Genomic DNA, 26,028 nt, shown 5'->3' on the forward strand with positions numbered 1-26,028 from the left:
AACTCATAAATTACCTGCCTGCTATCTACTTCTCTTGAAGGTGTTTTCTTCTCTTCGTACGGTAAAACTTTCCGATAAATGCATTTTCAATCATTCGTTCTATTCTATGTACCTAGTAGTACAAGATTTGGCCAAAAAATAGATTTCGTTGGCACTTGAATGAAAATTATAATTTCGAGTATATGAATTATGATGCAAGAAAGACAAGCTGCAACTTTTTTGTTTTTCAAATGAAGCTTTCCATGTGTAAGTAAATACAAACAGACAGCGGTTGTAATTTTTTTTAAAAAGAATTTAGAAAATGAGAGCTATGAGTGGTATGGTATGACTATGAGAAACGGAAGAGAAATGTAGGTACGCCTTTTGCTTTCGGTTTAATGAAATCAAAATGAAATAAGAAATAAAAATATGCCGAACTACATGAGTATAAAATGAATCGAATTGAAGGGGAGTTTTTAGTTATGTATATGTACAGTACTACATAGATATGTTTTATGAGAAATGTTTGATGTTCAATGATCAAAGATTATTACTGACAATTAGAATTAGTGACAGCTGACAGCGAATGTAGAGCGAATTAAATGAAAAAAAAAATCTTCATGTTTTGAAAAATAGGATAACATTGTTGATGATAAGAATTTTAACCTATTTGGTAAGTTTCATCGTGATTCGTGATGTGAAGGCACTTCTTATACAGAAACCGGGATTCTACGCACAATATGGTTGAATTTCAACGCCGAAAAACTTGCATTGTGTAAAACAGTTTTTCTGTCTTCACGGTAAATGATCACACCGCGCGGACGCAGTTTTCTGCATGATATTGATAAGATTGAAATTTAATTTCTCGGAAATTATCCCGCGTTTTGTTCTCATTATCTGCATAATTTGTTAAATTAGTGATCAAGTGGATTTCTTTTTGCTATATTTTCATGGTAAGTGTTTTCGTATTCATTCATTCTATATTCTAAATACGTGGATTCTTCCTTGTTGAGAAGTAAAAGTTCAGAAATTGATCCAACCCCTCTTGTTTCCACGATACAGCTCCAAGAAATTTGAGATCAGGTGTTGTTTTCTCATTGTATTACATTCGAATTCGATTTACCCTATCGTCTGTGCCATTTCTTACATCACACTGTGCATGTCTTCATTCTACAGGATAAAGTAACTCGAATCAAGTATTGAGATTTTATAACATGTGCATCGAGAAAGTATCAGAACTCTGGATTCTTTTGCTTGAGAGTTGAGACTAATTCTTCCTTCTGTTTGTGTTAAATCGGATGCTGCTGATTTGATTCATGTAATTACGTATGTAGACTCATTCTAACTACCTGCAACAGATATCATAATCACACAAGTGGCAAATCCCTTTCTGTGAATTCACTCGACAGCTCATTTTTAGACTGTTACGTTGATATGAACCGCGTATCATACGATGCATTTACATGTATGTTTTCGGTGTTCTGTTATATTGACTAGAGTTTGAAATTTTCGGTGAATCATAACTCATAAGAGATTCCTTACCTAATAGTTTTGTATCGGTAGGGTAAGTAATCTCATGTGAATCGCATATCTGCTGCTTATTATAAGTTACTTCGAGATAGCAACCACTGCGATCGAAACCAATGACGTAATTCATCTATTGTGACAATGTAGTTGTATTCTTATTCCGTTCTTTATTCATTCCTTATCTAGACACACAAGACAGACCTGCGTGTACTTTCCGATAACTCCTCTTTCCGTGTTTTCATCAAGATTAACAATGGAATTGAATGCATGATTCAGCCAGGTCCACGAATGAACGTGAAAAAAATATAAACACTTGTCAGCTACAACTGCGAAATACGACCATATTTTTCATTACTGTAAATTAGGTACTTAGGTTCTTATATTAATATTTACCACTAGGTGTAATTATAACTTTGTTGCTCCTTCACAAGCAAACATCACCTCGCGTATAAATTCTGTTCAAAAATTATGAAGCCAAAATTTAATATTGCACAAAATAGTAGCGATCGCCGATCGGAGCTGGATTCAAAATTTCATCTTTCATTCGTGATTTATAATTTACTTAGTATATCGTACATCTAGCAACTGAGAACACATTGTTGCGGTACAAACAAGCGCATTGCATTATGATTTGTGAAATTGTGAATTTACTCCGCTAAGTTCGCTTTAGGCTAGGAGATATGTAAAAGAAAAACCCTACTGTAAATTTTCAAGTTTGATTCGTTCCTTGCGCAGGTTTTAATGACACCCTGTTTTTATTGATTTTTCTCGGCGAGCCAGACGCTAGGTATGGCCGATTTGTCTCGTTTAATGAAACATTTTACCTCGAATATCGTGTATTTGATGAAGAATATGAATTTTATTCACAATGCATTTGTAAATTATGTTAATTGACGAATTATAATAATTAATAATTGCTTTGCCTTTGCTAAAATCGTATCGCGCGCGATACATGGCAACACTGTGTGTAATAATTCAGCAGACTCGAAAGCGGCGCAGAGTCTTCTCGTCCGATACCGTATGTTCGTATTGATTCGTGGAAAGGGAGTGTTGTCTCTAGCCTTTTGTACTTTAGAGTAGTTAGTTCTTTTGATTTTTGGTTTTTTCGTTTACATTTACGTGTTTTTTGTTTTTTATTTTTTATTTAATAATACAAAAGTTATTATTTGCGCTATTTATGTAATACCTACTAATCGAAACGACGTAATTCGGAATCTTTGTGAATCGTTTTGTAATTTTGATTTCGCCGAACTGCTTCTCCAGTTACAAACCGCGGTTTACTCTATGTTTTGATCGGTTATTTCGTGTGTTTCGGTAAGCTCGTATGATATATAATATTTTTTGCTACGTTCAAATGGTCCAGGCTTTTAATTACGTATCTCGATCATTACGTTTTTAGCGGACGACGACGGCGGCATTTATTCGTTGGATATCGGTTACCGGAGCGAGTCGCCGCTTGAAAACCGGAGTTTAGTTGTATGTATTGATTGATAGTTTCGTATCGAACGACCGGGTGCGCAATAAGATATATTATAAAAATGATGCAAAATGGTATGGATATTTTACACCATCAAAACGGTTCGATTCAGCAAGCATCAAATCAAGTCCACGGTCATACGTCGATTAACGAAAGTAAGACAAATTTGATCGTAAATTATTTACCTCAAACGATGACCCAAGAAGAAGTTCGATCGTTGTTTGCGTCGATAGGCGAAGTCGAAAGTTGTAAATTGATTAGAGACAAAGTTACAGGACAAAGTTTAGGATATAGTTTCGTTAATTTTCATCGCGTCGAAGATGCGGAAAAAGCTATCAATACGTTGAACGGATTACGTCTTCAGAATAAGACCATCAAAGTATCGTACGCACGACCTAGCAGCGAATCAATTAAAGGAGCCAACCTGTACGTCAGCGGCTTACCAAAGAACATGACGCAGATGGAGCTGGAATCGTTGTTCGCACCGTATGGCAGAATCATCACGTCGCGTATATTATGCGATACATTTCAGCCGTTCGTTGACCCGACCAGCGGTGTAACCGATCCGAGTAACCTATCCAAAGGGGTAGGCTTTATACGTTTCGATCAGCGTATGGAAGCCGAACGAGCCATCCAAGCGTTGAATGGTACCATTCCTAAAGGCTTCAACGAACCTATTACCGTAAAATTCGCCAACAACCCGGGAAACAATAGCAAAGCAATTCCTACGTTAGCCGCGTATTTAGCTCCGCAGATAGCCGGTCGTTTTGCCGGACCTATACATCCGACCGGACGCTTCCGATACATTCCATTATCATCGTTGGCCGCTACTACCACAGCCGGTAAAACAATGCTCGCTATTAACAAAGGTCTACAAAGATATTCTCCATTGGCCAACGAAATTGTCCAAGAACCTGTCTTACCTGGTAACACCATCGCCGGCACCGGTTGGTGCATTTTCGTCTACAACCTAGCGCCTGAAACCGAAGAGAATACCCTGTGGCAGCTGTTCGGGCCGTTCGGAGCTGTGCAAAGTGTTAAAGTTATCAAAGATTTACAAACCAACAAATGTAAAGGATTCGGTTTCGTTACGATGACCAATTACGACGAAGCAGTTATTGCGATTCAATCGCTGAACGGATATACGTTGGGTAATCGTATACTTCAAGTTTCTTTTAAAACAAATAAAAATAAGGTGTAATGTTATCCCCCCATTTTTACATTACCTTCTCCAGTATAGCTAATCTAGTCACGATTACGTTAGCAGTGTCCAGTTTATCATGAACTGTGTCACCATTATATTTAAAAAGTACGATTTCAGATATATTGTGTAACTAATAGACTGAAAAACACTCAATATTGACGTAATTTTTATCTCTAATAATTATTTTGAATATGTCATTCTACTTATTCTATTCGGAAGAAACCAGTTTTCTTTTCATTTCTTCATTTTTCTTTTTTTAAGTTTCCTTTGTTTTTTATTTTCCCCTTATTTTGTTTTTGTTTTTTTAATTTTTCATTCGAGTTATCATTTTTCTTTTTTAGTTGCAATAGATTTTCATTTATTTATTTTTCGTTCTCTTTCGTAGTTTTTTATTTATTCGTTCCTATTTAGTTAATTTATTTTTTGTTTCATTCATTTGACATGACAGAACGACGTATTCAAAATTATTAATAAGTTATTGTTTTTTTTTTATTTTACGAAGTGAACTGGTCTTTTGATTTACCTTAACTAGTCATTTGAAAGTCATTAAATATATAAGGGATTGAAATGTACGATTCAAACATATCTGCATGGTAAAAAAAGTTACTTATTAGGCTACCCTTTATAATCGAATACTTAAAACTAGTCAAAAAATTGTTTTTTTTTTTTCAATCGTTTAATTTATTCAAAATTTATTTTTCCAAACTAGTCATCGAGGTAAAATTTATATCGTTAAAACGTTAATTTGTAAGCATGTTAGAATCTCGTGTAATTCCACGCAATCCCATATATTTCTTGAGTTTAAAATAATACTAAATTTCGAATGCATGATTTACAATCGTCCATTAATGTTTGAATCGTGTTCGAAAAAATTCAGTAAAAAATTTCAGCCTTCGGTGAAATTTCGTGACAGAATGAAGTAAATTTACATCGGTATCGTACTTCAGAATGTAAAATACACGATTTTTCGCTGCGAGGTTTTAGGTGAAGCTTTTTCCTCGTTGATTCGAGAGAAAATGCCGGAAAATACAGACGCTCGAGAAGCAGCTTAGCCTATGTTTGTTTTAACAGGGTGCAAGTGCAGCATCGCTTCGATTCAACGTAGGCTAAAAATCATTTTTTAAGGTGGTGGTGTATGCTGCGCGTTGTGCATTCACATTGCGTGAGTTATGCGCCGCTTTTTCCTTATCCGTGTTCGTATCTAAAAGTTCGATGTTGGCATCGCAAATTTGTGCCCGCTGCAAAAGTTTTGAACTACACAGAAGTAATCTTTTTTTTGTCGAGTCGAATTTTGATTTTTTTTCTCCTCTGCATGAGTATTGATATTTATTACGAGTAAATTACTCGTAGGTACACAAAGTGAAATTTATTTCTGATCTGACTCTCGTAATGAGAAAGCTAGTTAGGTTGCAATTTTGACGATAATGGTCAACATTCGTTTGATATTTTACTACCTGCCTACGTAATTAAAAGCCGGTGTAATGTTGCCTCTTTATTTATGAATCTGCCATCCTCCTTCCCCTTCTCGTCAACCCTATAGTATCGATCTGCAATGTACCTGTAGTCTTGTATAGGTTCCTCGTTTCATTAACTAACTTTTTTTTCACAAGTGTAATTTCAAATTCCGCTTCAGCTCCGAGTGATTAGTTTGGAGTTGAGTTATTTGAATTTCAATAAAATTCGAGTGCTTTGACGAGCATTTTTGATGAGTGTACATGGTGTTTTCATAAGCCCTGTGAAAAAGCCCACGCGTTCGTAAACACAAATTTTCGATTTGCATTTTTTAATTTTAATAGAAAAAATAGTTGTGAAAAATTAGCCATCGTGGGAACAATGTTTGCATTACTTATCAAAATTACGAAACAGTAAAGGATAGGTAAATTTGTGTTTTTTAGACTATTTATTTTGGAAGGAGGTCCCAAAAATATCGAAATTTATCAAATATACCAACTAATTGCTGAAATTTTTGTGGCTCAGAGTCGAATGAAGTGAAAAAATTGGGTTTATAATAGATAACTTGTTTTTTTTTTTTTTGTAATTTACATTTATATGTTAACCTGCGTTCAAAATCAATAGATCTGATAAATTTTGATAAAGCTCTATATTTGGCCCGGAAGTCTTGTACCTTTTGGTAAAAATTCATGTTTTCTCTGTGTCATTTTTCGAAATGAAAGAAATTCGGAATTTGGTGCTAAGAAAGCCACGAAAATTTCAGTTCAGCGAACCACTTTCGATTTAAGGAAGAGTTTTAGTCTCCAGTGGAGAAATAGATTAGGTAGGGGCAAAATTCCGAAAGAAGAACTTTTGAATGTTAAAAAGGTTGTTTGAAGAAGTGGAAGAAGGGAAATGAAATTTGTGAAACATTGATAAATTTTGAAAGTGTATTTTTTGAAGGGAAGGAACATCATTCTCTGTCCCGGTTCTGGAGGAATTTTGTAAGGGTTCAACTTAGAAATTGTATAAGTCTTGCATTTTGATGTTGGAATTTTGTTAGACACCCGCAACCGTGCAGAACCAATTTTGGAAATTCAGCTTAAAAGTGTGTTGATAATTGAAATATCTTGGATTTTTGTCATTTGTGGTTAAGAGGCTCACTCAAAGTGGTAAATATTGGTACAGACTCGTGTGCGTTGAATTCGATTTGAGCATTTCTAATCCAGTGTACGAATATGAATAGATCTCTTCAGAGTAATAATAGTTGTTTGTGCATTCCTACCAAGTACCAATTGAAATTTTTCAACCTTTGAGTCACAAAAATCCAAGTACATAGTTAGGTATAATTGAATTTTGATATCGGTAAATTTGAAAATTTCAAACCCATAATATCCCCATAATGTTTGAATGAAAGTTTGGTTTTCTGATTGATCGCTTGAAGAACAATCATTTAATGTTTTTGGAACAAGTCTACGAATGAATGCTCATTTATTTTTGTTTGAAAATTTTCCAATGGAAAGAAATTTAAAAAATCCAAGATTATTTGCATGAAAACTTGACGATTTCGATCAAATCCGATAAACTCTTAATGACCCTGCATATCAGTGTAGTTCCCTTTATAAAATATTGCACAAGACTCCATAAATCACCTAATTTTCAATTTTACTATATTACCAGATCAAATCGGGTTTATTCATAAAAATACCCATACAATGTTGAAAATTAATGACGGAAAATGTCGACCGTAAAATTTTGTCAACTTTTAAAATAACATTTAATGCTCGTAAAAGCACGCGATCAACCCATTAAAAGGTTGTGAAAATGGTCTAGTAAAATTCTCTCGAATATATGCATTCTTTTTCTTATCAAATGACTTCTTTTATTCATTGAAGGGGAGACAAGGAGGAAAAAGGTGTGCAATTTTTATCATTAATTAGGCAATGAATCGTGATAACGATTTTCACCGAACGTAGGTATGTTTTAATAAGGTGACGTCCAGTTTCATAAATGCTTATGCTTCCTGCTTCCATTTTGTATGAAAAAATATGGGATTGCATTAGTGGATTATTATAGAGATTTTCGATTGTTTTCGACGCGTTATGTATTTTGTATTAAGAATGTTGAGAAAGTATATAGTTATTTAATTATACGCACGACTGACTTATATCAAAATGAGCCGTCATCTAGTTAAAGATACGCGGTTCGTTGTTTAATTTTTCCAAAAAAAAAAAAAAAATGATATCTTTAGATTTTTGGCTGAAGGGGACGGATTTATACATAGTAGGAAAAAATGGCCGTTATGTAGTTCGAAAATTGTACCCGATCAAATTCAATATAGAAAATTTTTCGTAAAAAAAGTAACGAGAGAGATAAAGAGACAGACAGAAAATGACATTACGCAGCAAAATTTTGAGTAATTTTGCTGTCATACATTTAAATGTGTATCGTGTACAATCATTATCGTTGTGTAATCGACTATATATTTTTGTATGTTTTTAAAGAAAATTTGAATTTATTTAATTTTTTTCCTCTTTATAATTTTTTGCCAAATATACATTTAACACATTCCGCTGTTGGAAGCCAAAGAATTGTTATAAAATTTGTTGCATGCGTGTGTGATTGTAATGTATGTTGTGTATGATCTACGTGTGCGTGTATGTGTGTTTTTTTTTTATTTATAAGGAATTATATTATCAAATTAAATAATTATTGTACGATGAAAACTAAAAAAAAAAAAAAAAAAAACAACAATCGTATAGGAGTTAGTCAAGTTGATCTTCGAAGGGGAGGGGGAATAGAAGACGCGTGCGTTTTGGTGTACCATTTTATCATAAATGTGATGCTGTTTTCCAACACATTTTGTAGAAATTATTATTTTTTTTTTAAATCCACAAGTTGACTGATTTTTAATACATGTAATTTTTTCCCTTTTCGTAAAGAAATTGAATTCTTTTTTTTTTGTTTTTGTTTTTAAGTAAAGAAACGTAATGCGCTTCAATACGCGTGGATTTCCTTACTTTGAGGATTCCATCGCGTAAGACCATAATGTTTTTGAGTGAAAGTAAAGCAAGTTTTTCAGAAGGTACATTTAAATTGAGAGAAAAAAAAACGTATCATAGGATATTCGTACTTCATGCATTTATACGTGTTTTAATTAATTACTTGGAAGATTTGTAACAAATATTAACTTTTTTTTTGTAATCGTGTATTTTTGATAATTATTTATATTTCATATAATAGGTTTAACCAAGTATGGTATACTTGTATGAAATCTTTCTAATTTAAATACGTGCAAGTGTATAAGTTTATAATTTCCACAACCAGACTATAAGTCAACGGTGCGGTGATTCTTTCGAATATTTTGGTTCTATGAAGTTTTGCCAAATTACACGAATTTAAAAATCGATGACTGAAAATCTTACGAACGTGAATTGATGAAGTGAAAAATTTTCATTTGCATGGGTCCTTTTCATCCTCCTTCCTTCTATGCATACTTTCATCTTGTCAGTCTTTGATCGTTCCACTTCGGCCGTTATTTTTTCAAAAGGAAGTACGTCGAATTATAAAAGAAATTAATTGGTTGTGAACAATATTTAAAGGGTAAAATTAACAAATTTTTGAAAAAATTTATTGAATCGAAAAACATTTTTATTGAGTGGATGTCCAAGTCGAATTTATGAACTTGAACGGTATTTGCGTAAAATAAGAATTCATGAAGAATCAATCCTTCTCCTCCGATTCATAGTTTTTATCATCCATTAATTCCTGGCGAATTTCTAATAATTGATGAATCGGTACTATAGTCATTAACTTACTCTGTTCCTAGAATTTAAATTAAATTATATTACTCAACAATGCCTTGTCTTTTGAATAATGGTTTCGGAAGAGGACTAACTAAAATGCTTCCATATCGCTCGAAGGAACAGGCGTAGGTGTCTCAGATGGAAAGCTTTGCACAAATTAATTTTTAATCAGTTTCTCTCCCTCTTTCCATTCAAAACATTGATAAATTGGGTTGATCGATCTTTTTTTTCATTTGCTAACTTTTTTCTCTCCAAAAAATCTCAAATGACGAACCTCAAAGCATTTTTTAAAATCAATGTTTCCTTTTAAAAATCGAAAAAGAAGCGAATAAAAAGTTGAAATAATTTTCGAAAGTCGGACACCAGAATTATTTATGATTAATTATTTCAGGGCAATAATCTCTAAAGTTCTCTTGGAAATCGAAAGCTGTAGAAAATTTCCTGTATTCTTCTATGATAACCCTGCATAAGAGAGTCAAATAAGTAGGTACGTCATTTTTAAAAAGAATTATTTTGTTTTCTAATTTTTGAAAAAATGAAAATAAATCTGATTGTTTTTTTGTAAAAATGAAGCACAAATTACATTCATATATTTTTGAGCTAAACAAATTATTCAATTCCTTCTCCTCTTCCTTCTCCCCTTTGCCTTCGAAAAAATTCAATCAAAGTCACCGCACCCTTGGCGACAAGTACGTTTGACTTGTAAAATTGTTCCTGTTTAAAAGTTAAGAGTTTATCTAAGTACCTATTCAAATTGATTTACGCGGGGAAAGTGAGACGGCATCGGCGATAAAGTGGGCGTTTTTTTCATTGGTCAAAAAAATGGACAAAAGAAATGTCAAAAAAACGAAAAACATGCGCGAGAATGGTATATATCGTGTGTATACTGTAATGATCTCATATACGTTAAAATCTTAGTTGATAGTTTTAAAAAATGTATAAAAAATCCCGTTTAAAAAAGTTGCATATAATGTTGAATTGTTTATGGCTACAACGAAAAAATATTGAAGTAAAGCTCGCACATGCCATTTATGTATTTACTTAACGCATTATAATTTTACGCTCGATGAAGTAAATTATCGTTTTATTTTTGTTTGTTTTGAAACAAAAATTTATATAGTTTCGTCTTCCATTTGTAAAGAAACAAAAAAAAAACCGTGAAAAAAGATGTCTTCTATTTGTGTGTGTAAAAGGATGTTTCTGAGTGTTCATTATAGTTCGGAAACATGGACGTTGTTTTTAACGTATATATTGTTATATTAACTCTGTGATATTTTCTATATATAAATGTATACCTTGATTACGTTGTTATAGAAAAAAAATTTGAGTAAAATTTTTGATAAGGAGAACGATCAAAGATCAATTCAACATTGATGCGACTCGGGCAAAAAAATTGTTTTACGAAGCACAACGTATTATGTAATTTTTAATGTTAACTATACAAATGAAAACTATAAGGATATACGTATTCTTTTCCTCGATCTGTGTCTGTGTGTATGAGTGTGAGTAGAATGTATCGTAAGTGTGTGTGTTATATATTTAATGCAATTACGTAGTTTGTAATATTTGTAAAAGTTACCATTTATAAAAAAAAAACTTTTATGTATAAAAATTGGATAAAAAATTTAATCATTTCGGTTTGCAAAGTTTCAGGATTTTTGTTCGTTTCATTTTTTTTTTTTTTGAATTAATTTTGTGTATTTTGATTTTGGTTTTTTTCCTTTCATTTGTCCCTTCAGTTCGTGGTTTTCTTTAAGATTTTATTTTTTCACCTTGAGAACTTTCCTTGTATTTTTATTGCAGAAGTTATCAAGTGAAGGATGTACGAAATGGCTGTATTTATTTGAGATAATGATGTGTTGTTGGATGGGCCAAGATTACCATTCCTCACCCTTCCCCATAGATATTTTTTTCTTGCTGATTGGTGATTAGAGACTATTGTCAAACCTATGTATGCATATTGCCTAATGCCTAGTCATCAGGGATTGTTTCATCGTATTTCAAATTACAACGTAAAGGAATATTTTCGCGTAATTTTTCACCTTTTGAAATGGAATTTTGGTGTCATAATTAAGCAATAAGAAGCTTTCGAGATATTCGTTAATGAAAAGGGCACGTGTAGTTGTTAAAGGCCAAGGACGAAAATGCGGCTGGTTTTTTCCCACATAGGTATAATTCTGCAGGCAGTTTTTAATAAATTGATGTTGAAGAAAATATTTTAAGCAAAGAAATTTATTTCCAACTTTGGCACAAATTGCCTAGGGTATTTACATTCTTGCAATTTAGATTTCCCGCTTTGCTATCCGATAGAGAAAAAAAACGTAAATTGGAATTTATGTATTGAGTGCGCTCGTATTTTCTCGAGGAGAATATTACAAAAAAGAAATTCCAACTTGTTTGAAGCTTTTGAGAAAAAAAGGTGAAAATTCATCAAAGCCTTGGGATACTTTTTCTCACCGAGAAGACGAATAAAAAACGTTCGAATAGAATTTAATGCGCGATAAAACTTTCTTAAATTGTCTTTAAGCGGAATTAGAACAGAGAAGAGATGCAGTGGATTTTTTGAAAGTATAAAGAGAAAGAAAGAAAAAAAGAAAGGGGAAACTTGCTATGGTTGTAATAGTAATGTTTGTCTTACGTAAAATTTTTAAAAAATTGAAAAAAGTGGCGTCTGAGTTATGGAAAATATTTTGTATTTTAATTTGCAATCAAGATGAGATGAGATGAAAAAACTTGAAAATTTTCCCAATAAATAATTCAAAATGTCTGCGAAGTTTTACATTAAATGAGGTTTATTTTCTATCAATTTAGTGCATATCTTTATAATTCAACGTGAAATTAATGAGATTTTGTGGGGAGAGGTGGGGTGAGTTTTTCCTTGATCTGTGCAGTTTTTCTCGTTTTTTCATTTTTCAAAAAATTTTAAAACAAATCAGACTATAACTGCGTATGGACTGAAATTGTCTTTTTGAAGCATTTAAAAAAATTAAATAATATACATTTTAGGTCTTTATCGCGAAAGTAGGTCAAAATATGGTCCAATGAATTGGATTATAGAAAATTTATTTCAATATTTTACGAACCAATAAGTAGATATTTGAATTATAATTATAAAATTTTGCTCGAAAGAAATACGAAAAACATGAAAAATCCCAGTCTTATATTGATGAAATTTTCATGGTCTAAAAAGTTCCAAAAAAAAGTAAAATAATTATATTTGTCTAAAAAACATCATCAATTCCGTCGAGAGTACAAACATTATTTTCCTGAAAAACGTTGTTTGAAGTACCTATTGAAACGATCGGGTCGAGGTAGGTAATTAGGTATCGACACTGGAAAATGAAAAAAATTAATGAATGATTCTTCTACACGTCAGATCTGCATACTTTATTCGTTAGAAAAACCCCCTCATTTGGACGAGTTTTGAAATGAAGGTCTTGGGTTAGTAATATCGTAGCTGTAAATCGCGACCCCTTTGATGGAAAAAACCTGTCATATAAATCGTCGCATGCTCAGTGGTTCCCAAAAAAATACTAGAGTAAAGAAAGGTGGATTCGTTGTTGGCGAGAAATACATTATTATGTATTTGAAAATTTCTGCTAAAAGTTATAGCTGGCTGGATTCGTTTTGAATACAGTCAAGAGATATTAAATTGGGCAAAGCGAGGTCGATCGTGCTATATTTTCGTTTGAATTATTACCGGTATGGAAAAAATGTATGAGAACACAGGTAGGGGAAAAAAGGAAGAAAATCTTTTACGTAGCGAAAAAATAACTCGGCCCGTAAAAACGTCCTTGGTGGGTTACCTTGTGCGTCGATAAATTTCAATTTTACACCGCATAACGGTCAAATATTAAAGTCGGTGGGAAAATCACCTTGGAGTAGCTAGGTAAGCTTTTAACGTTTCAATACGCCCTTTTTGTGAGCGAAAATAAGAGAGCGAGAGAGATAGAAAGTATATATGATGTTCGAATTGGCAATAATTACAACGAGTCCATTATACAGAGATATAAATCTGTAAAGATAAAAGCAACTTTCATTTTCCGTCCGAAAAACTAGGTATTCGAATACCCGGGGGCAATCCGGGGTGATGGAAATTTACTACCAGACTCCTTCTCCGGTGTGGTAACTCTTGGCCCAGCAGCGCACTTCTGCTCAGATATAGTATAGTCGAATGAGATCATTCGTAGAATGAATAAGACCAATCAACGTTTACAGTACATCTGGTTACTAATATAATCCTAAAAAAATGGTTTTAAGCGATTTTTGTTTTGATTTTTTTTTGTTTAGTCTTGAGCATTTAAGCTAATTTGGCCAAAATGAGTTTCTCGATTATGATTTATTTTCGTGGAAAAATCAAGCTTGGTTCGTCTACAGGACGACGAATTTCACACGATTTTCAGTTGGTTTCTTTTTTCAATAATTGAAGTACTATCGAGAAAAAGCCTAACGTACTTCAAAATGAATTCGCAACTATGCTGATCAATTTTAGTATATTTTTTTAAGAGTAGTAATTATATTCTCGCCGCTAAGGCCTCCAAGTAGGTGGATCACGTTTTAGCACTTTTTGTTTTTTCATTATGAATTTCTCACCAGTTGATGATTATGAGAATGGGTTTAGGAAGACACGTCAGAAAAACTCGAGCATGGCCATCGTAATTGCTTCCTTTGAAAAAGAGAATTCTTTCTAGTGGGCAAAATTTCCAACGTTTGACGCATGGATGGAATATACATAAACACGTGTGTTTCCCAATTTTAAAATTGTTTCCTCAAGGTTCTCGATTTCTGATATGTAAACGATGAAGTATCGAAGCCAAGTGCTAATCTAGCCTTTTCCCCTATTTGTTTTTTCTTTTCAATTTCTGTTCGATACGTGTAGGTGCAATATTTTCAATTTTTTTTTCTTTTTTGTTTACCCATCTATATTGCGGTAACCAAAATTAGAAGGAGATTTGTTTTTATTTTATTTTTTATTTTAATTTTAAATTTCCATCAGTTTTAGTATGTGTTTGTTTCTCATTTTTCGAGTCTTTTTATAATTTAAGTAGTATTTTTTCCCTTTTTTAAATTATAAGCTTATGTTTAGTTAAAAAGGATGGAGATGTTGAGAGAAAAAAAGAATGGATCTAGGTAGCGATTTTTACGAGGCATGTTTTCTTTTTTTCTTTGTCGAGAATTTTATTTTTTCATTTGTTATTTATATTTTAATTATATTTTAGTAAAGTGTAACGCACCTTATAATTACGATTATTTTATTTCTTATTTCAGTCTCTGTTTATATTTTACGGCGGAATTGTTTTTGATTTTTTTTTCCTTTTTCAACTTTTGTTTGTGTGTTTGTCTTATTATTATTAGGTACGTAGTTCTTTTTCCTTTTTTCGCTAGTCGACAAATTTTTGTCTTTTTCAATTTTTTCCCTCATTATTATGTACACTTGAGTACGGTTTGCGGCTTGGCATGTTCGCTTTTATGTCAGCTTTAATTATTTTTCCCCTCTTTTATTAGTGATTATTTACAAAGATGATTATGTATTTATTTATTTCTATTTAACCAGAATCTGTAATAATATACAGGAAAGGTGTTTTTTTCATTATTATATAATTTGTTTAATTGTATTTCATTCAGTGGTATTTGATTTCTTTATTTAATTATTTGTCTTATATTTTTAAATGCTTTTTTCATTCATTTGTCTTGATTATATGATTAAATAATTTTCAAAATTATCAACGTGTTTGTATTTACGCAATTTACAACGTCTGTGAAGTTGTGGAAGGTATTTGGTGCCAAATGTCCTCTAGAGATGAGAAATGCTCCGAGAAGGAGGTGGGCAAAATGAGTAGTGTAAAACATCCCAATGTTACGATTTTTTTTGTAACAAGCAAAAAAAATGAACAAATGTTAAAAGGTCTTGATCGTGTCAGGAAAGCCATGCATTCGCGAGTCGGCGCCACCAAGTGAAACGATTAGGAAGAAATGTTGGATTTTGTATTCCTAGGATTCTTTTCATAAAGTAAAAAAAAAGATGAAATACACTGTCTGTTTTTTTAATAACTAAAAGGTGCCGACTGTGGTGACGAGGGTAGGTTTTCTCCTGGACAATGAGGTCTTTCAGAGGTTACATGTTCAAAAAAGAGAAAAGAGGCTAGAGAATCGAAAACCGAAAAAGAAATCAAAACCAACCAAAACTGAGGGCTATTTTAAATAGGAGGTATGGACCAATCAAAAGTTAGAATTTCGGCAAATACTTAATTAGGGGTGATGAGAAAAAGAAATGAAAATATCGAGATCCAAGATAAGATTCTTACTTGCTTTTGGTGATCGAAAACGTGTATTACATACGAGAGATTTTGCGGTATTTTTCCGGATTTTCGTGTCGTTTTCTGTGCATCAAGAATTCAAAGAATTTGATAGCAGTCTAAATACTTATGTATGGCTAACAAGGGAACTACCTGAATCGGCAGAAACCAAAATGAATGAATCAAAGCTAGATCGAAAGGGGACCACCTCCGGACCCCCAAATCCAAAATTTCAAGTGCTGAAGTTGATTTCTCGATTTTTGGTGAATTTTTGAAAATTGAAAAATCCGAAAAATTATCAATTAATACCAAAAATAGATAATACTGATGAAAAATGGAATTTTCTCAGGAAGTGGTTCAGATGGCATCCCTAACTCATTTACGACTATCGAAATTCGTAAAACCTCAATTCCAGTCATTCTGGAGCCTCCAGCGATTTTTTATCATTTCTCCAGAAACTTGAAATTGCTGCAGAATGGCTAAAAATCAACTTCAGCACAAATAACTTTATTTGGGGCCTATGTGGGTTGCCTTTAACCATTTTTTGCGGTTGTCGCGAAAATCGGCGTCTGCCGGTTCAGATGTGTATTTTTGGCCACTGGAAAAAAATGACAAAATTTGAAAATGTTAGATATTCCATTTTTTGCGATGCTACCTATCCGAAATCGAGCTCTGACCTATTTTCGACGTTCCAATTAGATAACACCCTCATTTCGACCACTCTGGAGCCTCCAGCGATTTTTTATCATTTCTCCAGAAACTTGAAATTGCTGCAGAATGGCTAAAAATCAACTTCAGCACAAATAACTTCATTTGGGGCCTATGTGGGTTGCCTTTAACCCTTTGGAGGTTCTCTAGGTTTTCTGGTTAGAAAATTGAAGTGCCTTAATGAGTGTGATAGGGTACCTTGTCCAATTGACCAAACCACAAAAAAGTCGAGCTTTTGATGAAAAGCTTTATAGGAAAATGAAAGTTTCCAAAAAACACAAATGTGACATTTCCTAAAAAAAATTGAATATATGCAGAATTTTTTTTGAAAAAATGAACCAAAAACATGTGTCAAAAACATTGAACAAAAGCACTCTTTCAAAAAATGAAATAAAAATTGAATTGGAAAAAAATAAAAAAACAAGGTTGAAAAAAAGTCATCTGGCAGTTCACAAATTCAGCGAGAATCAAATCTTGTTAGCAAAAATGCCTTTGTTTAAAGCATGAAGAGAAGAAAAATCTATGCCGCTAAGAGAAGATTTTTTATCAAGTCATAAAATCTTATCGGAAATCGAGCCGAAATATGGGACAAAATTTAGCAAAATTGCGAGCTTTCTGGTAGGGGGTAACTAATTATAAAAACATTTTCGCCTTTATTCACGAGATGTAGCATAGAATTTTCTTTCATTTTGGGAAAAAATGAGTATTTTATCACTTATTGGAGTATTGGAATATAAAGATGAAGATGAAGAGAAATAGTGAACAAAAACACAAATCCACAGGGTAAATGAAATGAAAGACTGAACTCGTAGATGAATTTGGATTTTTATTTACTATTTTTACTATTTCTCTTCATCTTCATCTTCATATTCCAATACTCCAATAAGTGATAAAATACTCATTTTTTCCCAAAATGAAAGAAAATTCTATGCTACATCTCGTGAATAAAGGCGAAAATGTTTTTATAATTAGTTACCCCCTACCAGAAAGCTCGCAATTTTGCTAAATTTTGTCCCATAATTCGGCTCGATTTCCGATAAGATTTTATGACTTGATAAAAAATCCTCTCTTAGCGGCATAGATTTTTCTTCTCTTCATGCTTTAAACAAAGGCATTTTTGCCAACAAGATTTGATTCTCGCTGAATTTGTGAACTGCCAGATGACTTTTTTTCAACCTTGTTTTTTTATTTTTTTCCAATTCAATTTTTATTTCATTTTTTGAAAGAGTGCTTTTGTTCAATGTTTTTGACACATGTTTTTGGTTCATTTTTTCAAAAAAAATTCTGCATACATTCAATTTTTTTTTTAGGAAATGTCACATTTGTGTTTTTTGGAAACTTTCATTTTCCTATAAAACTTTTCATCAAAAGCTCGACTTTTTTGTGATTTGGTCAATTGGGCAAGGTACCCTATCACACTCATTAAGGCACTTCAATTTTCTAACCCGAAAACCTAGAGAACCTCCAAAGGGTTAACCATATTTTGCGGTTGTCGCGAAAATCGGCGTCTGCCGGTTCAGATGTGTATTTTTGGCCACTGGAAAAAATAACAAAATTTGAAAATGTTGAATATTTCATCGTTTGCGATGCTACCTATCCAAAATCGAGCTCTGACCTATTTTCGACGTTCCGAATAGGTAAAGCTTCAATTCCAGTCATTCTGGAGCTTCCAGCGATTTTTTATCACATCTCCTGAAACTTGAAATTGCTGTGGAACGGCTAAAAATCAACTTCAGCACAAATAACTTCATTTGGGGCCTACTGTGGGTTGCCTTTAACCATATTTTGCGGTTTTCGCGAAAATAGGCGTCTGCCGATTCAGATGTGTATTTGTGGCCACTGGAAAAATTGAAAATGTTGAATATTCCATCTTTCGCGGTGCTACCTATCCGAAGTCGAGCTCTGACCGATTTTCGACATTCCGAATAGGCAAAACCTCCATTTCAACCATTCTGGAGCATCCATTAACATTTTCAAATTTTGTCATTTTTTTCCAGTGGCCAAAAATACACATCTGAACCGGCAGACGCCGATTTTCGCGACAACCGCAAAAAATGGTTAAAGGCAACCCACATAGGCCCCAAATAAAGTTATTTGTGCTGAAGTTGATTTTTAGCCATTCTGCAGCAATTTCAAGTTTCTGGAGAAATGATAAAAAATCGCTGGAGGCTCCAGAATGACTGGAATTGAGGTTTTACGAATTTCGATAGTCGTAAATGAGTTAGGGATGCCATCTGAACCACTTCCTGAGAAAATTCCATTTTTCATCAGTATTATCTATTTTTGGTATTAATTGATAATTTTTCGGATTTTTCAATTTTCAAAAATTCACCAAAAATCGAGAAATCAACTTCAGCACTTGAAATTTTGGATTTGGGGTCCGGAGGTGGTCCCCTTTCGATCTAGCTTTGATTCATTCATTTTGGTTTCTGCCGGTTCAGGTAGTTCCCTTGTAAGTTTTTTTTTCAGTTTTGTTTATGAGAAGGTAGAAAACCTACAAACCCAAAGTGACCAATGCAAAATTTGAACAAAACGATTTTTCGTAATAAATTTACTTTTTCTTTGCGAATTTATGTAGTCGCGGCCTTTCTGCCAAGCTACAGTGTTTAATCTTTCGGAAAAATTTGTATAATTTGAAGTATGAATTTTCTGTTGCGACTTACTTGTGTCTGAGTTGTGTCCAAATTCGAAAAAAATTCTCATTTGTAAAATTAATTGCAGAATTTTTTCATCTTGCCATCTCCCGTGAGTGAATAATTTTGATCGATTAAGTATGTGAACTTAATTTTTAAATGGTTCACATCGAGTAAATTTGTGCTGAGTTGAAATATATCGCTGAAATCTTTTGAGAAACTTTCTATTTTGGAGCTAGAAAGTTCGGAGAGTATTGCGCAGGTTAAAAGTTTACAACTTCAGACTAGAGTGTACTAAAAATAAAGGTCGGACACTTTTGTGTAATTAATCATCGTTGTAACATATTGTCGACAAACCGAAATGCATATTAATTATAAACAAGGGGAAATTAAGGTATTGGGTTCAGGGTGTAGCTTGGATACCGAATATAAAGCATCTGGTCAATTATTTAGTTCACGCAACCGTTACACGTAAATTGGAATGATTGTTGTAGCGAGTGGAATTTTATTTCAGGTTGCTAAAAATGTGCTGTGGAAAGTACCCATTGTAGATAATTATTATTATTGAGAAATAATTTGAGTTGCAAAAATGTAAGAATTATTTTTTCTGAGGGGTTGTTGTATTTTATTTCATGTCTTTATTTATTTATTTCAATCATTATGAGGTGAAAACACATACAGTTGTGGAAATATAAGAATTGAAAATAGGTGATTCGTTGCAAAACAGTGTGTTCACTCATCAGCTCAATATCGTTGAAATGAGCTCGACTGCATAGGAACTAAAATTGATCTGCTGATGAGGTTTAAGGTCACGTCACAGACTTGTCAGAATGACCTAGAAATTAATTTTTCAATGTTTTTTTTTTCTCTTTTTCAAGAGGTGCTGTCTGTTTGTCTTTCTCTTTACATTTTTGGTAGATTTCATGTGAAGTCATTCAGAAAACTTCATCCCTCGTCCTGCTTGAAAAATTGCTAAATCGACGATTTTGAGGTCATTTCCTTGATTTAGATGTTTGTTTGCCGACTCGAAATGTAGTTCTTGCGACATCTCGCTCAGATTTTCTAGGAATTGGGTCTGAGTGAAGCGTACAGATTTTATACTTGAATAAATAATGTTGTAAAAAAAAGTTCTCTGCTTAAAAAACTTTTTAAAAAACTGCAAACATTTTCGAGAAAACTTCTAAACCTCGAAAGGGCTTTCAACTTTGAAAAAAAAACTTCATTTTAGAAAAGGTTGAAGGTAAAAATATTCTTAACATTTGACTTATTATTAGAAATTTCGAAAATTGTTGCTGGATGAGCATTGAGCTTAAGAATACCTATATTTATTGAATTTGAGTTCATTTTTTTTCGGTAGTTTTTCAATTTTTGTTTTGGAAATTCAATTTAGGGTTAGGTATCAATAAGAGAAAATTTCAACATCGAAATTTTCTTTTTTATTGGTATAAAGCTTATAACCTACCATGAGAAATTTTTTCGCAACATTTGTAGTGTTTTGAAAAAAAACTCGATTAAAGTGCATATTTTTCTGATCATAAGTTTGTCATAGAGCCCCTAGCCTAAGCTGCTGTAAATGGCTCTTAATTAAATAAATATAATATAATTATTTTCGTTTTTTATTGAGCATCACATTGACTTTATACCTATTCTGCTTTCATGTTACAGCTTTGTTATTCTAGTCAGAATGGATCTTCATCTTTTAGCAGCGATTAACGAATTGCTGTCGAGTGAAAAAATCCCACTTCCTAGTACAGCCTGGAGATGTTTCTGCATTCCGAAGACGTTCACTTGCGAATCAAGACCGCACAACGAGAGTATTTCAAGATGTATGGTATCGTCATTCAAATCGACAAATATTGTAATGATACTATCCGTCAACTCTGGATCCTTCTCAGGAGATGTCGCTTTCGATAGCGAAGTTCTGAAATCGTTGATAAAAATACTACTCGATGATCACGTATCCCTTGAAGATAAAGAACACACGATCCATTTATTGGCTAAGCACACCGTACTTCATCCCGGCTGCAGCGTTTCTCTCGCCGATACGTATCGTAATTTGATCTTAGAACCGTTGGAGGAGTTCACAGATGAAACAATATTGCAGAAAATTCTCATCAACGTTGAAAACACTCTGTTTCAAAATAAACCCGCTGTTCTGAACGCAAGATTGTCCAGAAACTCGAGGAAGAAAAAGGTATCCGATGATTTTTATACCGAAGAAGATTTTCAACCTAAACGACGCAAACAAACGCAAGTACTTGAGGAGGAACCCGCTGACGTTCTTGAAGTTACCGAAAATGATCCGAAGTTCAGGTTGGCCGCTTTGCAGTTCATCGCTGAAACTATTTCTCACGAATTTTATTCGAAATGCTACGCTAAGTGTGAGAATAGAGACCTCGTCAAAGACACTATAGCCGGTACCATGTTCCTAAAACGAGAGCTTTTGGATATCCTCTTGAACGAAGAAATCACTGATAGGATCATAGAGATTTACAAATTCTGCGACGAGTCGAATCGTAAACCATTTAGTGAGATTATCGAATTAATTGCCAACTTGTGTTTGTTCGCTGATTCTGGCGAATTGTACGTTCGCGGTGATATCGCTTGTCCGAAGCAGTACCCATTAGCTCAACGATTTTGCCAATCCTTCATTCAGTCTGTGTTCAAAAGAACGTCATCTGCCGAAGCTAACGAGGTGCTGAAAAACATTAAACCAGAGTGGCTACGTTTGAATTGTGCCCGACACGTGTTAAAATGCTCCGGCAAAACTGCCAAAGGTTTTTCGGCGATGTTGGAAAAGTTATCAGCTCTAGTTGAGAAATGCGGTCTGAACGATAACGATGCAGCATCTTCAGAAATATCTGGTACGTAGGTATAGCGTGGTATTCACGAATTCGATTTTATTTCTCAGTAAAATAACGCGCAAGTCACATCGAGACGGCAGGCAGTCTGCTTGTTTTAATTGAATTTCCAGTAACGTACTTCTCGGTAGGTTTTTCGTCCCGTTTTTTTCCCGGAAAAAAGCCGATCTGTTGATCACTTGTTACCCTCTCGAGTCGAGCTCAGACGTCATAAATATTGTTTCAAAGCGCTTTTCACCAGTCTGTGCTCGGAATTCGTAACGTAGCTGCCGTGCAAACTTGCAAAATATACCGCCAAGTATGCACTCAGAAATAAAGCTTCGTCTTTAAGCATCTTATAAAAATAACTGAGAGTATTTTGATAGTCATTTCATCGCTTTTTTTGAAGCAAATTTTATTATTTTTGGTTGGAAGCTTTCCCATTTTCTGTTAGAACAGATTGCGCTGAGAATTTATGATGAGAATTTTTTTAGAAGACTGAAACTTCGTTGGACTTTTTCAAAATGAAAACTGAACCAAAGGCTTTAGTATATGTAGTTGGAGAGGGGAAAAAATTAGAAAAAAATTCAGCATTCTCTCTGATATAATAGGTACCTGGTTTTTGTACTCGTATTAATTAAATATCAGCATCTACTAACGTATGCATATCTGCCAGTCTGAAAATTGCGCTACTGCTTATTACCTCGTGATGTCTTCTTCAAAATATATCGAAATCATTTTTCAGAAACGTAGGTAGGTAGCTTTAACAGGTACCAATCGATCGAATTTTTCTCAATTTCAATACTTACTTCTACAAAGCATCAAACAAATCCAGGTTAATCCCTCATCTCTGATCCTTTTCCCTGATACTTTTACATTCGAGCTGAGCTGGTTGTACTCGTGTTTTTCAACTTTTGTGAAATATTATGCCCTCGCATATTGGTTCGAAGTGAAATAGGGATGATATCAAAGCGAGTATTTGCGTTCATAAATACCAAACTAACGGAGAACTTCGACGTAGCTTTAGGAAATTGATTGGAAAGTTTGCTAGTACGAAATTTGAGCTTTTGTCATGTCTCGTCAATGCGAAGATTATCCTTTAGCGAAATATTTTTCGTATATGGAGTGTATTTGATAGTGAGAAATAGGAATTTATTGTAGGTATCATGGGATTCAGCATTCAGGGTTTTTACTCTTCCTCGAGTTTTCTGATAATTAATTTGTTTCGTGCTCGTGAGAAAACGAAGTAGGCCTTTCATATTTGTCCGAACCGAACTACATATCTACTGTATTGTCTACTATAGCCCTATGGTATACTACACACTATCGTATATGACAAATGACGTAAGATATATTTTTATAACCCCTGAATTTCTCTCGAGTAACTGTCGTGATAACAAGATGAGAACTCTTCAAACGTAAGTAATACAATACATTGGGAGCTTCCGCTGTTCTATTCTTCGACCTTAAAATTGATTTTTTCTTTTCTCTTCGATCAAAAATGAGAGCAAGTACCTAATTTTTTATCGAGAAAATAACGAAGAGAAAAAAGATAGAAAATAAAAGATTCGTGCTTTTGTCGTTCATTCAGTCCTGAATTGTCTAAAATTATGAAATCGTTGTTAAAATGTCAAAAACAGGTTACGAAGGCTTTTATTTTTGAATCAAATGGAGAACATTTTTATGAAAATTATCGTATAATTAAAAATTCTATTTGGCTAAGCATTTTGTTTTCGTTTGAAAATAATAAAAACTAAAAAATTTGAATGGGAAATGATGACGAATAATTAATTGATAAAAGCTGCTAACTTGTAAAGAAAATTTACCCTGATTTATTGCTGGGATATCTTGAAATTTTAGTCATAATGTATTTTCGTTGAAATTGTCACGATGAAAATGGTATTTTTTCGGATTTTTGGTATTTCAATACTTCAACTTGACTTTTGGTAGTGGCAATATTGCAAAAAAAAAACATTTGCTGCGAAAAATGCTGACATTTCAGAAAAGAAACGAAGCGAAAAATCATAAAAAGTGATTTCAATTACGTCTTCGTAGGTACATTCCGAGGAAAAATTTTTCTTTTCATCTTAAATATTTTTCTACAGCAATTTATTTTGTTGAAAAATGTTACATTTGCTTCGAAATATTATTTCCCTTTAATCTGTATGTCCTCTCATTTTTAATATAAAATGGCAAAAAAAAAATGTTGATGTGAAATCATATGCTTACCTACTTATTGCACCCCTTTGTCCATTCTTTTTAAAAATTTCTACGAAGTATTTATTAAATTCGAAAATAACCCCAAAAAGTAGATACCTAGACCTACCTAGGTAGATATTTTAAAAAAACATCATTTTTTTCAAAATGTAAAACTCTTTCTAATCTGAAAATCTCACGCATATAGCCAAGTCTATTTACTCGCTACAATTTTACAAATTTGAGCAATTTGTACGCTCAAATAAGTTTGACTTCATTGTAATAATTCGAATATTTTTCGAAATGTCTGTGCATTTTTTTCATAGTTGAGAGATTATAGGCAGTAAGCAGGCTCTAAGTTGCTTCCAATCAATATAATTTATGCAAAATAAATCGCGAGAGATGGAAAATGAACGATGGTAATTTTACCATGCCATTTTATACGAAAGCTCGAAGCGCTCGCTTCGCTTCGTTTCCGCATGTTTGCCGGAATAGGAACTAATTATATCGCACATGTTTTTTCGATGTGCAATTATTAACTGGAATGAAAAAAATCGATCGAGTCGGAAAAATAATATAATGAATTTTTTATCCTAGACGTTGATGCAATGTTTACTTTAGAAGTGTCGCCATGGTCAGCCGGCTCGAAAAGGCCGAAATGTTAGCTAGCACTGAAACACGCGTCAACGAACTCTCCCTTTTTTTATTTAAGACAATGCAAATTTCAAAAGGAAGGGTCTGGGGTGAATGAATCGCCAAACGAGGGGAGTACGCGTCGAATTAATACTATCGAACGTGACCATCGCGTTACAACCAAGTGAACGAATTTAGAAAAAAAAAGTACACTGTGTGAGTGTGTGGTATTAATTTTTACCTTTTTTTAATACTTATATGTTGGAAATTCCGTGCTATTTTGGTACCTTTAGTCGTGTGCTTGATAAACTTGTCAGTATTTTTGTAATCTTTCATATAGATTGATGGATCTTAATGAAATCGTTATAGCGATACTTAGAACGAGGGGTTGTTTTAAAATGACGTCATCAATTGTAATTTGAAAAACAGGTCTATATAGATTGATGCTTGGGATAAATCAGCTGTGTTTCTTGCTGAAGCCAATCCATGTGGAAACTTAGTTGAAAGTTGAACCATCATTTTTCTTCTTTTCTACATTACTGGTCATAAGTACTTGAGTTTGAAATTTATCAGGTTTGTTTCGCTTGAACAATGCTCTGTTACTTCAATGAATTGTAGGCTAAGCTTACCAAATCAAAACGCGTTTTGACTTACTTAAATAATTATAAGCTTGATGAGATTTGTCCGCTTATTCGAGAATTAATTTCAGTTATTTTTTTATTTCAGATTCTGATTCGTCAAAATATGAAATAGTCTCAAGCATATACGATTCTATATTTGAAAAAAGACTGACCGAAGACGTATGCATGATTCTTCTGAACCTAGTTCATTCGTTGGTGGAGACGTACGATTTAAGACGATTGCAGAGCCTTTATGAAATTAACGTTAAGAAGAATATCACAGCTGATTCAGGCGTTGGTAATTACGAAGTTTACATGCGTGAATTTGCTGAATATGTAAAGTTCAAGAATTTGATGAATATTATTTCGAAAATTCAAAACAGCCCCAGTTACGTAAATATTCTCAAGTTCATTTGAGTCATTTTAAGTTGTAGTTGTGTTATTAATAGTGGCATTCGAGGAATGATATTTTTTTTAGTGTGCTGCTCATTTCTTACTTCGTTATTAGATATAGTTTTTGTATTTGTATAAACATGTTGTTTGCTGAAAATTATTGTGAGTCTAATGTTGTGAATTAAAATTGAAGAATTTTGTTTTTATTTCAGGTTCGTGTAGATCTCATCTCATTGAAAAATTTAATCGCGCAGTTTGTTTTACATTTTTGTAATTTTTGACCGA

The 26,028-nt window shown here is 33.3% G+C and overlaps 2 protein-coding genes and 1 long non-coding RNA gene across 4 annotated transcripts; 2 read left to right on the forward strand and 1 right to left on the reverse strand.

Annotated features, from left to right (window-relative positions):
- Positions 1–639: 639 nt before the first annotated feature.
- Positions 640–25,949, forward strand: LOC135832471 (uncharacterized). 2 transcript variants are annotated; one of them, XM_065345735.1, is made up of 3 exons: positions 640–932; positions 20,727–21,925; positions 25,457–25,949. In XM_065345735.1, the coding sequence occupies exons 2-3, from the start codon at positions 20,746–20,748 to the stop codon at positions 25,765–25,767; spliced, it is 1,491 nt and encodes a 496-aa protein (XP_065201807.1). In that variant the 5' UTR covers positions 640–932; positions 20,727–20,745; the 3' UTR covers positions 25,768–25,949. The 2 variants fall into 2 exon arrangements, with proteins under 2 accessions (XP_065201807.1, XP_065201808.1); XM_065345736.1 differs by lacking the exon at positions 640–932 and adding an exon at positions 1,738–1,871.
- Positions 862–2,150, reverse strand: LOC135832473 (uncharacterized). Its single transcript, XR_010556319.1, has 3 exons — positions 1,900–2,150; positions 1,522–1,832; positions 862–1,328 (listed from the first exon to the last, which is right to left on the reverse strand). It is a non-coding gene; the product is annotated as an uncharacterized LOC135832473 (long non-coding RNA).
- Positions 2,155–9,823, forward strand: fne (found in neurons). Its single transcript, XM_065345737.1, has 2 exons — positions 2,155–2,820; positions 2,906–9,823. Exon 2 carries the CDS (start codon positions 3,045–3,047, stop codon positions 4,182–4,184), a length of 1,140 nt encoding a protein of 379 aa, XP_065201809.1. The 5' UTR covers positions 2,155–2,820; positions 2,906–3,044; the 3' UTR covers positions 4,185–9,823.
- Positions 25,950–26,028: the final 79 nt, after the last annotated feature.

Source organism: Planococcus citri, chromosome 1 (genome assembly GCF_950023065.1).
Source record: "Planococcus citri chromosome 1, ihPlaCitr1.1, whole genome shotgun sequence".
NCBI classification, from domain to species: domain Eukaryota; kingdom Metazoa; phylum Arthropoda; class Insecta; order Hemiptera; family Pseudococcidae; genus Planococcus; species Planococcus citri.

What these genes read in the sequence shown, in the direction of transcription:
- fne (XM_065345737.1), top strand. Translation starts at nt 3,045, where the DNA reads ATGATGCAAAATGGTATGGATATTTTACACCATCAAAACGGTTCGATT.
- LOC135832471 (XM_065345735.1), top strand. Translation starts at nt 20,746, where the DNA reads ATGGATCTTCATCTTTTAGCAGCGATTAACGAATTGCTGTCGAGTGAA. An exon ending in AGCATCTTCAGAAATATCTG is followed by an intron (nt 21,926 to 25,456) that starts GTACGTAGGTAT and finishes TTTTTATTTCAG; the next exon opens with ATTCTGATTCGTCAAAATAT.